Source organism: Orycteropus afer, unplaced genomic scaffold, assembly GCF_000298275.1.
Source record: "Orycteropus afer afer isolate SDZICR_OR568_19922 unplaced genomic scaffold, OryAfe1.0 scaffold00050, whole genome shotgun sequence".
Classification (NCBI taxonomy): Eukaryota; Metazoa; Chordata; class Mammalia; order Tubulidentata; family Orycteropodidae; genus Orycteropus; species Orycteropus afer.
The window spans coordinates 14,870,302-14,883,553 of NW_006921637.1; the positions used below are offsets into that span (position 1 = coordinate 14,870,302).

General features: G+C 40.2%; 1 protein-coding gene across 1 annotated transcript in view; it reads left to right on the plus strand.

The window, feature by feature from the left end:
• The window catches only part of ABCB10 (ATP binding cassette subfamily B member 10), a 58,934-nt gene that overhangs the window by 27,258 nt on the left and 18,424 nt on the right, over nt 1-13,252 (plus strand). Inside the window, exons 4-8 of the mRNA XM_007938520.2 lie at nt 541-675; nt 1,400-1,546; nt 2,771-2,906; nt 6,135-6,230; nt 7,986-8,195. Of these exons, the coding sequence (XP_007936711.1) occupies nt 541-675; nt 1,400-1,546; nt 2,771-2,906; nt 6,135-6,230; nt 7,986-8,195 (724 nt within the window). The remainder of the gene's footprint in view (nt 1-540; nt 676-1,399; nt 1,547-2,770; nt 2,907-6,134; nt 6,231-7,985; nt 8,196-13,252) is intronic.

Below are 13,252 nucleotides of genomic sequence, written 5' to 3' on the forward strand. Positions count from 1 at the left end.
GTCTCACTTATTTTGGTCATGTTGTCAGAAGGGACCATTCCTTGGAGAAAGATGTCATGCTTGGTAGGGTGGAGGGTCGACAAAAGAGGGGGAGGCCTTCAACGAGGTGGGTTGACACAGTGGCTGCGATGATGGGCTCAAGTATAGCAGGGATCGTGGAGCTGGCGTGGGATCGGACAGTGCTTCGTTCTGCTGTGCATGGGGTCTCTATGAGTCGGAAACGACTTGACGGCACCTAACAACAGCAACAACAAAGGGGCAATGAATTTATGTTAATGGGAGGGCAACTCAGAAAAGGAAAGTGAGAATGGTTCTGCAACTTAAAGAATATAATCAGTGTCACTAAATGGTACATGAACAAACTGTTGAATGGTATGTTTTCCTGTATATATTCTGAACAACAACAAAATAAATAGGCTGTTTAATTTTGAGATAGCACATTCAAGCAGGCCTATTTACTAAAAAAAAAAAAAAAACTACAATAAGTAATAAGAATTTCTTGCCACTCTATGTAACACTTCTGGCTTTTGTTTTTGACAGTTTTTTGTCTCTCCTAATCTGGCCACTTTTGTTTTGAGTGTTGTGCCTCCAGTGTCCATCCTTGCTGTGATTTATGGGAGATATCTGCGTAAACTGACCAAAGTCAGGCAGGATTCCCTGGCACAAACTACTCAGGTAAAGGTCCTTCCCTATCCTCTTGGTCTTCTATGGAATAGATTCAGAGCCAAATTCCTGAGGAGCAGATTCTAAGGGATATGCTTAGGCTTTCCAAGTTCCTTTCCTCCCTTTTTCTGTTTTCTGAAATCTGCTTTTTAGACTAGATTACTGCCCACATCTCAAAATAGATATAACTTGACTGAACACTGTATGGACGTCTTCTTACCATCACTATTTCATATAAGACAAAACACTAATCATGCTTGAAATCATCTGTTAATTTATAAAGCTAGTTTGGCAATGCTGTCCAGTATTGTCTTTTTAAAACTTAAAAGTGACTTTTATATTTTCAATTCACAAAAGCCATGGATGTTTATAATTGAAAATGTAGATAAGGAAAAAAACCAAAAACATACATAATACTGTATTAACAACATCTAGGAGTCTGCCCTTGAAAATCTTTGTACTGCATAAAAATAAATTTCTCTATCTATCTTTTTTCATACCTATTGATTTTTCTGTCTGTATGATGTGTATATATTTATAAACATAGTTTTTTTTTTTTTACAAAAATAGGGTTTCATATATGCTGCTTTGTAATCTTTTTTTTTCAAACTTAATCTTGTATCATGAGCAGCTTTCCATTGATAGTGTCTTAAAAAGGAGAATCATATTTTAATTTTGTCTTTTGAAACTTTGAAATGTGACCCCTTATACCAAAATGTATTTATTATTCTCTCAGCTAGCTGAGGAACGTATTGGAAACATAAGAACCGTTAGGGCTTTTGGGAAAGAAGTGACTGAAATGGAGAAATACAGCAGCCAAATGGATTATGTGATGCAGTTGGCAAGGAAAGAGGCATTTGCTCGGGCTGGCTTCTTTGGAGCTGTGAGTATACCTTTTTAGAAAGAGTGAAAAGGGCAAATGTTACGATTGTCAGAAAATTTTATTCAGTGGCTATTTCTATAAATAGAAATAACTTTGTTCTACTTGAAGATTACAAATTATTTTCTTTAAAATATTTTTGTGAAAAGAAGAGGACTGTATGGTGAAACTACAAACTGTCTGAGACAAGGCACTCAAAGTGTGGTGCCAGGTCAGTGGCACCAGCAACACCTGGGAGCTTCCATGTCTGGGCTTTAACCAGCACCCTCTGGTCATTCTGGTGCCCATGGAAGTGTGAAATCCACTGAGGAATAACAAATATCCATAGGGAGTTTCAAGAAGGAATTGTGGAATTAATCACAGTGAACTCAAATACAACACTGAACTAGAAAATCACGGTAAAGACATTCATACATAATGTTCAAACTGGGAAGAACTTGAAAGAGAATTCAGTAATTGCCATCATTTAGCAGATAAGGAAGCAGAGGCTCAGAGAAGAAGGCACTTGTGACAGATTGAATGTAAAACTGCTGCCCAGTGCCTTTGTCTAGTATGTCTTATTAAAATGTGTAAGTGCCTGTAAAAAACAAAAAACCAAACTCACTGCTGTCAAGTAGAATCTGACTCATAGCGGCCCCTCCTTGGGTTTCCGAGGTGGTATCATTATGTAAGTAGATTGCCCAGTCTTCCTTCCTGGGAGTGCCTGGTGGATGTGAACCGCCAGCCTTCTGGTTAGCAGTCAAATGCCTTAGGCACTATACCACCAGCACTCCCGTAAGTGCACGTAACAGGTGTTTATTTGTTTCTTCTAGTTGGAGAAGAAATCTTTGCAAACTGAGTAAACTCAATGCCGTCGAGTCGATTTCGACTCATAGTGACCCTTTCTTGGGTTTCCAAGGCAGTATCTCTACAGAAGTAGATTGCCCGGTCATCCTTCTGAGGAGTGGCTAGTGGGTTTGGACCACCAGCCTCTGGTTAGCAGTAAAATGCTTTAGGCACTGTGCCATCAGAGCAAACTGAGTAGATTGAGTGAACTAAGATGGGTGACTAAGCACTTGTGTTTTCATGGTGATAAGGTTATTTCCTTCAATATTGCATTATTTCAAAAATATTTATTTGAAATTCAGATTGGATTTAATATTTCAGAAGGATTATAAAAGTTAAAAAAGCTTCATTAATCCCTTTTCAGTTTGGTTTCCCTGACTTCAGTGTTTCATTTACTCATAGGTGGGGCTCTCCGGGAACCTGATTGTGCTCTCTGTTCTGTACAAAGGAGGGCTGCTGATGAGCAGTGCCCACATGACAGTGGGTGAACTCTCTTCCTTCCTCATGTATGCTTTCTGGGTTGGATTGAGTATTTCAGGTATATAATTTAAATAGGCTTGTGGAGTTTCAAATTAAAAATCAAGTATATAGTTTATGAAATAAAAACTTACTCTCACATAACTCTACCTCTAGACAACTAACTTCAACTGAAAAAATATGCTAGAGTATTGTTCCAACTTGGCTTTTAAAGAAAAAATAAAATAATGGGTGTGATCCTATCCCATGTAGGTACAGATTCTTGATTGGCACGTTGTGGATTTTTGCAGGCCTCTTGTAGCTTAGCTTGTTAAATTTTTATCATAGAATAGAGGGAGGAGGAAGGATAGTTGATGAACAGAAATGTACAAGGAAACCCACAATCTGTGATAATGATACTTTTGTGATTGGCAAATCACTGGGAAATAAAATTCCTTTTAGACAAAGTTCAACAAATTTCAAAACTAATGAATAATAAAAAAATATTTGAGACTTGTAAGGGATATAAAGCAGAGTTGCTTACTTTAGTCAGAAATCAGAGTTCAGCTTTTATTGTCCCTTCCTGGGCAGAGGGAGACAAGACCCGTGGAGGCAGAGCAATGTGAAGTCTGTAAAGTTTTTTTTTCTGGACCTTTTCCTGCATCCTCTGCCAACATGGGACAAATGATTTCATGCTTTTTATTTTCCTTCTTTATTTTGAAAGTGAAGATGGAAAGGTTAGATAAATAGCTTGTTGTCTGACTGAAAGAACTTCTGGTTATCCTACAGTGTTAGCCAGAGATTTTTATTTATTATTTTTGAGGTTTTCATGTCTAGTAGTTGAATGTAGAAGCTTTTCCTTGGGCACTGCAGGCAAGTCAGGGTATTTCCTGAAGTAAGATTTGCAGATATCCCTAAAAATAGCATTTTTGTTCTTTCACCTGGTTAAGCCATTTCAAGGTGTGGGGTGATGTGGGAAGCAAGAAGATTAGTTCAAGAGAGCCCAAAGGATGATGTGTTGCTCTTTTCTCTCAGTCCCTGGGTTGAGCCTGCTGGAGTTGGAGTCCCAGGATGTGCTGAACCAGGAACACCTGTATCCCTTTGAGGTCATATTTCCGAAAGACCTGTCTGTCCCTGTCCTGCTGTAGAGTAGATTTGCCTACCACCACTCTTCCCTCTCCATGGCCTTTCTTCTCATAATCCATGCCTGACCACAGCTCAGGTTTCTTCCCTGGCTTCCTGGTCTCCTCTAATCTTATGTTTTCTGCCACATTTTCTTAGCCACCCTCACTTTTTCTCATACTACTTGATAGGATAGAAGCTATCACTGTTTTGGATATCCTACTGCCCTGCTTTTATTATGGCAAGTTTACAAATGTATCTTGTATAGAAATAGGTTGAAAAATAACAACTCTATTTCATCAGTAGTTAGCTATCTCCCTTGGTTATAGAAAGTGCTGATGAGGCTCTGTCTGGCTGCAGAAACTGGGTAATTTGGGTTTCTTTTTTTTTTTTCCTTTAAAGAACAGCAATTTATTGACTCACAATTCTGCAGGCTAGTTGTCCAAATCAGGATATTGGCTGTGTTCCTTCTGAGGTTCTGAGAGAAAAACATTCAGTGCCTCTCTGCTAGCTTTCAGTGGCTCCTGGCAATCCTTTTTTTATAAATTTTTTTAAATTGTGATTTGAGTGAAAGTTTATAGAGCAAATTCACTTTCCATATAGCAGCTTACATACACTTTGTCTCATGACATTGACTACAATTTCCCACAGTGCAACAGCTCCCTTCCACTTCTTCCCCATGGTTACTCTTCCCTGTGTCCTTCCCTCCATGTGCACTCCTGCCCCATGAGCTAATTTGGGTTTCTTAACCACCTCAAATGATATCTTACCTCTGGTCAACAACTGTCTTGTAACATACATCTATCTGGAACAAAGAAGGGAGAAGTGGAAGTATGGGTACATCATTGTAGATCTACTACCACCTCAGGTTTCTCTATATTTGTAACCAAGACAAGTACCTAAATGATATGAAAATTTATTCAGCAGGTTGAATTGGGTTCTAGGTGCTTTTGTAAAGCTTAGTGTTTAAAGTAATTCTATAATGAATCTGCAAAGCAAGAAGTCCTTATTTTATTTACAGATGGTTGGGTTATGAACTTCCAACTTAAACACAACCTGTGATTATGAACCAACCTCCGTAAAGTCTATTATATTAAAAATTCAAGGTATATAACAAACAGGTGCTACTTTGCGACGCACATCAAAGCTTTATTGTTATTGTTACTGTCTTATTATGTTAAAGATGTTTTAGTGTATCTGGAAATGTTTCTTTAATTTTTTTTTCTTTTTTTGCATGGAAAGGTACACTATATACTAAGACAAGCACTTGACTGACATTAGATACAAAATGTACCTAACTGTTCCAACTTATGTATAGATTTGACTTAAAGACAGACTTGAATAGAACTCATTGATAATCTGGGGCTGCCTATATTAAATAAATTGGAATTTGTATACATTGGTTTCTCCTTAGAACAGTACACTGGGAAAAAAAAGTACATTTTCTGCTGAGAGGGCATTGGAAGTGTTGTCTAAAGAAAAGCATGCTTATTTATTGTGAATCACCACATACTCTTGTATCTTCCTACTGAGCCACAATGGGTTTTTAATTCAACCTGAATTCTACACAAATATTCATGTGCCATAGTAAGAATATCTGGATTGCATTCTTCCAGCATCCTTACTGAGGGAAAATGTTACAAGTATATATTATTCTCTCAGTTTGGACATGGACCATTACTTGGAGATTCTTTGTGTTGAGTCATTAATTAAATCATAGTTCAAGGCTGACTTTAAAAACAAGTTGCTGAAATAGTTTGCATTACATAAATTTTCCTTCTCAGTTTTTAGCCTTTATAAGGGAGATATTCACTGGAATGTCTGAAGAGGAGGTTTGATTTTGTGGCTATGTCCTTAAAATAAATACGGAGGTATTTTATATTCCTTTTTACTTACTATAAGATAAGCACTATACTTTATACTGTTACATTTTTTGACTAGGTGGACTAGTTATAGCACTGTGGTTTTAATTCAGTAGTTGATTAGTATGGCTATATATATTTGTAAATCCCCTGATGAAAAATTAAGTCCATATCAGAAATCATAACATTGAAGAAAGAGAATCCAAAAGAAAACAAGGGCATGAGACAGACGGAGTTCTGAATATGGATTCCTAGTGGAATGAGAGTAACAAAGGGGCATTTCCTAGTGTTCAGTGATGTTTGTGGATTTTGCTGTTTCTCCCCAGGCCTGAGCTCTTTCTATTCTGAGTTGATGAAAGGACTGGGTGCTGGAGGACGCCTCTGGGAGCTCCTGGAGAGAAAGCCTGTGCTTCCTTTTAATGGTGGGTTCTTAGTGGGTTTGTTCTTCTTTACTGGGATAAATGTGGCTTTGGAAAATTAGGCAGCCCCTGTCCTCCATGTGAAAAATGAGCTATGTAGGGGCACTGGGCACATGAATGGCCTCACCTCAGCTCACAAAAAAGCAATTCCACAGCTTTCCCTATCCGTGTTAGTTTGGTCCCTTTTATCTTCTGTACTTCTCTAGCTATTTTTTTTTTTTTTACTTTAAAGAAATTATTTTTTGTCTTTTTTTTCCTCTGCTCTATCATCAAAATATAATTATCCCTAAATATTAGCTGTGAAATATGCTTTATTCATACCAAAGAAAAAATCCAAAAAACAGCCCACTGTCATTTAGTCAATTCCAACTCATAGCAACTCCCATTGGGTTTCCAAGGCTATAAATCTTTACAGAAGTAGATTGCCTCATCTTCTTCCCAAGGACCTTCTGGTTAGCAGGCAAATGTCTTATGCACCGCACCACCAGAGCTCCTTTTATTCATATCAGTGGGTAGTAAATTAAATATCAGTACAGCTCTTTTGTTACTTCCACTTATGCTGTAGGAAAGGCATATTTCCATAGTGCAAATTATTATTCTTGAGGCCAATAAAAGGAGAAATGCAAGGAAGCTGCCTGGGCAGAGTCCTGGGATGCTGAGGACAAGAACACCTGAAAGCTGTGTGATAGGAAGAAAGTCCATGCTTCATATTACACAGGAGGTGGTCTCAGAGGAAGGATGTTGTTGGGGCATTAAAGGGCCCAAGGGTGTTTCTGGAAATCAGGGGGGTTGACCCCTCATAGGGCTCCCACTGTGCATCTTCCTGCAGATGGTGTGCTACCCCTGAGAAGAGGATAAAGTGAGTGTGGCCCCAGGCTAACCCACTACAGTTATCTTCCCTAGTGATTTTGAAATGTGTGTGGGATGGGAAAGTGGGGAAGAAGGGGCAGGGATGTATAAAAGCTTCTAAATGTCCTGGCATTTTGGCATAGGGTGGGGGATGTTGGTACAAATTGGATAGAGCCACCTTCTTTTTCCTTAACTATTTTCCTAGAAGCCAGTGAGCAGGGAAGTATAGGGCCTAGACCAACTTGCTAAGACTCAGGAGACATGGTGGAGTAAAAATCACTTCCCATTAGTCACTGACTCCTAGAACATTGTTTATTTGAATAAAACCTAATATTCTCCAGTATGACAGGTTCTAGAAAATAAGCCCAATCGAGGGAGATTGAAAAGCTTCTCCTGAGTCAGTGGTAAGTTATAGTCAGGGAGGGCACAGTAGATCTCTGCTTTGCCTAGTGCTGTGGCTGTGTGCAGCACTCCCCTAACTATCCTCATTCCTGCAAACATTTACTGAGTGTAAGTTTGATATGAAATAAATGCTGGACAAGGGAATTACATGAAGGTAGTGTGGCAAAGAAAGAAGGTAACTGGCTTTGAAGCTAGATTGATCAAAGAGCAGACCTAATATCTGCCACTTGTTAGCTTGAGCAAGTTGTTTAACCTCTGAGTCTCAGTAAAATTGGAATAGTGATTTCTGTCTCTTGGGGTTGTTTTACAGCAGCAGTTGTGCCTGCTGTTCAGAACAGACACATGGTAAATATTTGGATATAAGCCTTCCTCCCAGCTTACCCATTAAGAACTCATTCTTCAGGACCATAACTGTGGTGGGCCATTCATCTATAGTTAAACTAGTGGGAGAATTGAATTCAGCTGTTTGATATTTGCTGTAAGTAATTTTTCCATTTAATGTTTCAGAGGGAATCATTTTAAATGAGAAAGCCTTCCAGGGCACTTTGGAATTTAATGAAGTGCATTTTGCCTATCCAGCCCGCCCAGAAGTACCCATATTCCAGGATTTCAGCCTTTGTATCCCATCAGGATCTGTCACAGCACTGGTTGGCTCAAGTGGTACTGGCAAATCAACAGTGGTTTCACTCCTACTGAGATTGTATGACCCTGTTTCCGGTAAGTGTTTCATCATATTGTAAGGCAGGAAGACCATCCTGAGCCCTCCTCCTGCTCTTGTGCCTCGGAGAGGATCATATGAAAGAGCAAGGACTTTGCAGCTACAGAATTTTAAATGCCAGAGGGTCTATTCCCAGCTAAGAAATGCCTTAAAAAATGTATTCGTTAGGAGTGTGACTGCTAATGCAGAAGGTCTATCAGGCATTTTTGTGTATTTCATGTCCTACCTCTTCAAGTTCAGAGTGACTTCCTGAATTCCACCTCTTCCTTTCTCCTACTGGGAGCTGGACAGGAGTGTGCTGAGCACCCAGAAGCAGGTGCTATGTATGCTGCTGTGTGCCATGGTCCAGCAGCCACACACCCACCCAGGGGCCAGCTACTGTGCTTGGCAGGGTCAAAGGAGTGCCACCTCAGGTTCATATTTCTTGAAAATTTGTGAAGCCCAATGCAGCCTGAAGTGACTGCTTCTGCCAGGGAACTTTTGGTGATTATGGTGAAAATAAACAGTTCGTTTTGCAATCAATATTTCACTGTTGTCTGAATGCTCCCTTAAAGCTATTTTGAGCAAGTAAGGAGCTCTGGTAGCATAGTGGCTAAAAGCACTTGACTGCTAACCAGAAGGCTGGCGGTTCAAACCCACCAGCCAATCCTCGGAAGGAAGGTTGGGCAATCCTACTTCCGTAGTGATACTGCCTCGGAAACCCAAGGAGGGGTCGCTATGAGTTGGGGCCGACTCGACGGCAAATAACAACAACAACAACACGGATTTTCTTCATGGATTTTTTTCTTTTTCTTTTTCTTTTTTTTTTTCTTTTATTCTCTTCAACTACAAAGAGCAAAGAGCATATTATTTACTTCATTATATCCTGCTCAGAGCCTACCTTGGGGCTTTGCCTAGAGTAGATACTCTGTATGTATCGATTTGATTTTAGATTGAAAAAATACAAGGTTTCTTAGCAAGCAAGCAGCAGCTAATAAAAATCTAATTTAAAAAGATTATGTTTTATGGTCTTTGTACCCTGTGCTTTTGATTAAAATAATGCAAGAGCTGATTATCTTCTAGATAATTATCTGACCCATGGAATCACCAGCTGTGTTAAAGTGGGGTTTATTTTTATTTTTAATATGCCACTTTTTATTTCAGCTATATCCCTGGAAATGAGAAGTGTCTCATTTTTTTAAGACATTTATTTATTTGTTATTATTATTTATTGTGCTTTGAGTGCAGATTTACAAAGCAAATTTGTTATACATTGAACAATTCATGCACATTTGATTTCATGGCCCCAATTACCACCTCCGACCATAAAAAACTCTCTTCCCCTCCCCTCCCTGTGAATATCCCCCTCCCTGTGACCTTTTTTTTTTCTCTCTCCATTTATTCATTTCTTTATTATTATTATTATATTTTTACAGTGTTTTCTCCCCTCCTCTCCCACCCATAGTAACCAACAAAGAAAGTTTCCCTCCATATATAAACCTTTCCTTGACTTTTTACAATAATGAACTACTACAATATTTGTCCTTCTGTGATTGACTTATTTCACTCAGCATAATGTCCTCCAAGTTCATCCACATTATGTGGTGTTTTGTAGATTCTACATTATTCTTTAGGGTTCCATAGTATTCCATTATGGGTATGTACCATAGTTTGGTTATCCATTCTTCTGTTGATGGGCACCTAGGTTGTTTCCATCTTTTTGCTTTTGTAAATAGTGCTGCAGTGAACATGAGTGTGCATATATCTGTTCTTGTCCTGGCTCTCCCTTCCTTAGGATTGTTGTTGTTGTTGTTAGGTACCATCAAGTCATCTCCAACTCATAGCAACCCTATGCACAGAACAAAACACTGTCCAGTCCTGTGCCAGCCTCACTATCCTTGCTACGCCTGAGTACATTGTTGCAGGCACTGTGTCAATCCATCTTGTTGAGGGCCTTCCTTTTCTTGGTTGACCCTCCACTTTACCAAGCATGATATCCTTCTCCAGGGAATGGTTCCTTCTGATAACATGACCAGAGTAGGTGAGACGAAGTCTGGCCATTCTCGCCTCCAAGGAGCATTCCAGCTGCACTTCTTCCAGGACAGATCTGTTAGTCCTTTTAGCAGACCATGGTACTCTTAGCATTCTTCTCCAATACCACAACTCACATCTTTAGGATATATACCTGGAGTTTTGGTTACCTAGTATTGCTCTGACAAGAATATATCACAAATTGGATGGCTGAACAAAAAAGAGTTTATTCTTACAAAGTTGGAGGCTTTAAGTCCAAATTCAAAGTGCCAGGCTCTAGGGGCTGGATGAAAGTGCCTAAACCTTGGGGTTCAGCTCTGCCTTCTGCTCCCACCCTACTGGAGCTATAGGCTTTTCTTCACTCAGACAGCTGCTGGCTGCTGAGACTGACCAACCCAAGGTTGACAAGTAAAAAGGCACAGTTCCAATGTTACCAAACCACATGGCAGGCCATTAATTTAAGTCCATTGTAAGTCTCAAGGTTGGCAGAGCATGCCAGGCCGCTGAACAACGACATGGCTACATGCAGGGTTCAAGCGTGCCATAGGCTAGAGACCATTGCCAAAGCTGTTTCTTATATATGGGAAGCAGACCACATACCCAAAGGCAGCTACTCAGCTACTCACAGTAGATTCCACCATGGAGGTGATTTACCAGTCTCATCATGGAGAATACTACATCCAGCTTCCCAGCCACTCAACCAGGGCTAACCAAGTTGACAAATTTAACCACCACACCTGGTAATGGGATTGCTGGGTCAAACAGTATTTCTAATTCCAACTTTTTAAGGAATCACCATGTTGCTTTCCACAGTGGTTGCATCATATTATAGTCCCATCAGCAGTGTATGAGATTGCCAATCTCTCTATATCCTCGCCAGCATTTGTTATTTTCTGTCTTGTTGAACTTTGCTACTACTGCTGGGGCAAGATGGTATCTCATTGTTGTTTTGATTTGCATCTCTCTAACAGCTAATGATCATGAATATTTCTTCATGTGTTTGTTAGCCACCTGAATATCCTCTTTGGTGAAGTGTCTATTCATGTCTTTTGCACATTTTTTTTTTTAAATTGTGATTTGGGTGAAAGTTTACAGAGCAAATTCATTTTCCATACAGCAGTTCACATACACTTTGTCTGATGACATTGGCTATAACTTCCCACAATCCAACAGCTCTCTCTCCATTTCATCCCTATAGTTATCTCTTCCCTGTGTCCTTCCCTCCCATGTACTCCAGTCCCTGAGCTGTCTCCCTTGTGTATACACAGCCTTTCTATTCTCCCATGACTGATCTCTCCAAGGAGATTGTCTGTCTGTTGTAAATATTCAGCCCATATGCCAGTCTTTTGTTTGGCTGGAAGACACAGCACTTGAACTCCAGACCTGAAGGGCAACTAGAGGTCATAGTCTCAGGGGTTTCACCAGGCTCTATCAGACCAGCTACTGTTGCTGTCATTGCCCTCAAGTCAGATCTGACTAATAGTGACCCCTCCTTGTGTTTCCAAGGCGGTATCATTATAGAAGTAGATTGCCCAACCTTCTTTCTGAGGAGTGGCTGGTGGGTTGGAACCACCAGCCTTCTGGTTAGCACTCAAATGCCTTAGGCACTATGCCACCAGAGCCCTTTTTTTTTTTTTTTTTTTTTTTTTGAGGTTTTTTTCTACATTGGTCTCCCACTCCATCCAGGATCTCCTACACAGATCCCCCTCCAAGTGGTTGACAGTGGTAGCCAGGCACCATCTAGTTCTTCTGGTCTCATGGTCATGGTCTACTAGTCCCTTGGACTAATTGTTCCCGTGTGTCTTAGCTTTTCATCATTCTTCTTGCTCTGTACAAGGAGAGATCCATTGTTGCATATAGATGGCTGCTTGCAAGCTTTTAAGATCCCAGTCACTACTCACCAAAGTAGGATGTGGAGCAGTGTTTTTGTGTAGTGTGTTATGCCAGTTGAGCTTGATGTCCCCTGGGACCATGGTCCTGAGCCCACAGGTCCAACTACTCACTCCTTCTGGGTAGTTGGCTGTGGCCAAGAAGTCACCACAATCTTGTCCCTTGTCAGCTCTACTATGTACCTGGACATTCTTTTTTTTTTTTAATTGTGATTTGGGTGAAAATTGGCAGAGCAAGTTCACTTTCCATACAGAAGTTCACATACACTTTGTCTCATGACATTGACTATAATTTACCCCAATGTAACAGCTTCCCTCCCACTTCCTCCCAATAGTTACCTCTTCCCTGTGTCCATCCCTCCATGCACTCCTGCCCCCTGAGCTGTTTCCCTGTGCATAAACAGCCCTTCTTTCTCCCACGATTATTCTCTTCAACAAATGTATCTGCCTCAGGTAAATGTTCAACTCGTATGTCTGTCTTTTGTTTGGCTGGAAGCCACAGGTGTGGGTTCAATTCTAGACCTGAAGGGCAGCTTACGTGGACATTCTTAAAGAACATACAAATATGCTTGTAGAAACATCATCTGCCAACCCTATACATAGTCATGGGCATACTCCCTCCTGCCTAGACATACGTGATCGTTCAGCCTGTTCACCCATCTATCTACCTATAGATCTATGTTTGCCATCACTGACAGTACAGTATGTGCAAAAGGATTCATCTTTGCTGTCTGAATTTCCCATGTACCTCTCTCTATCTTCCTCTTCCTCAGTGCCACTGTGTTGATCACTCACATTTGGTGCATTGCCCTTCCCTTCACCCAAATCAATACTTGTCTCTACTTATCTATCAGTGTTCCCTCTGCTCCCCTCCTACCCCTGGTAACCAACAAAAAAAGTTTCCTTCCACAGATAAACCTTTCCTTGACTTTTCACAATAGTGGACTAATATAATATTTGTCCTTCTGTGATTGAATTACTTCACTCGGCATAATACCCTCCAAGTTCATCCATGTTATATGGTGTCTGCAGATTCTACGTTATTCTTTAGGGTTGCACAGTATTCCATTGTGTGTATGTACCATAGTTTGCTTATCCATTCTTCTGCTGATGGGCACTGTTGGTTACCTAATGCAGCTCTGACAAGAATATACCAC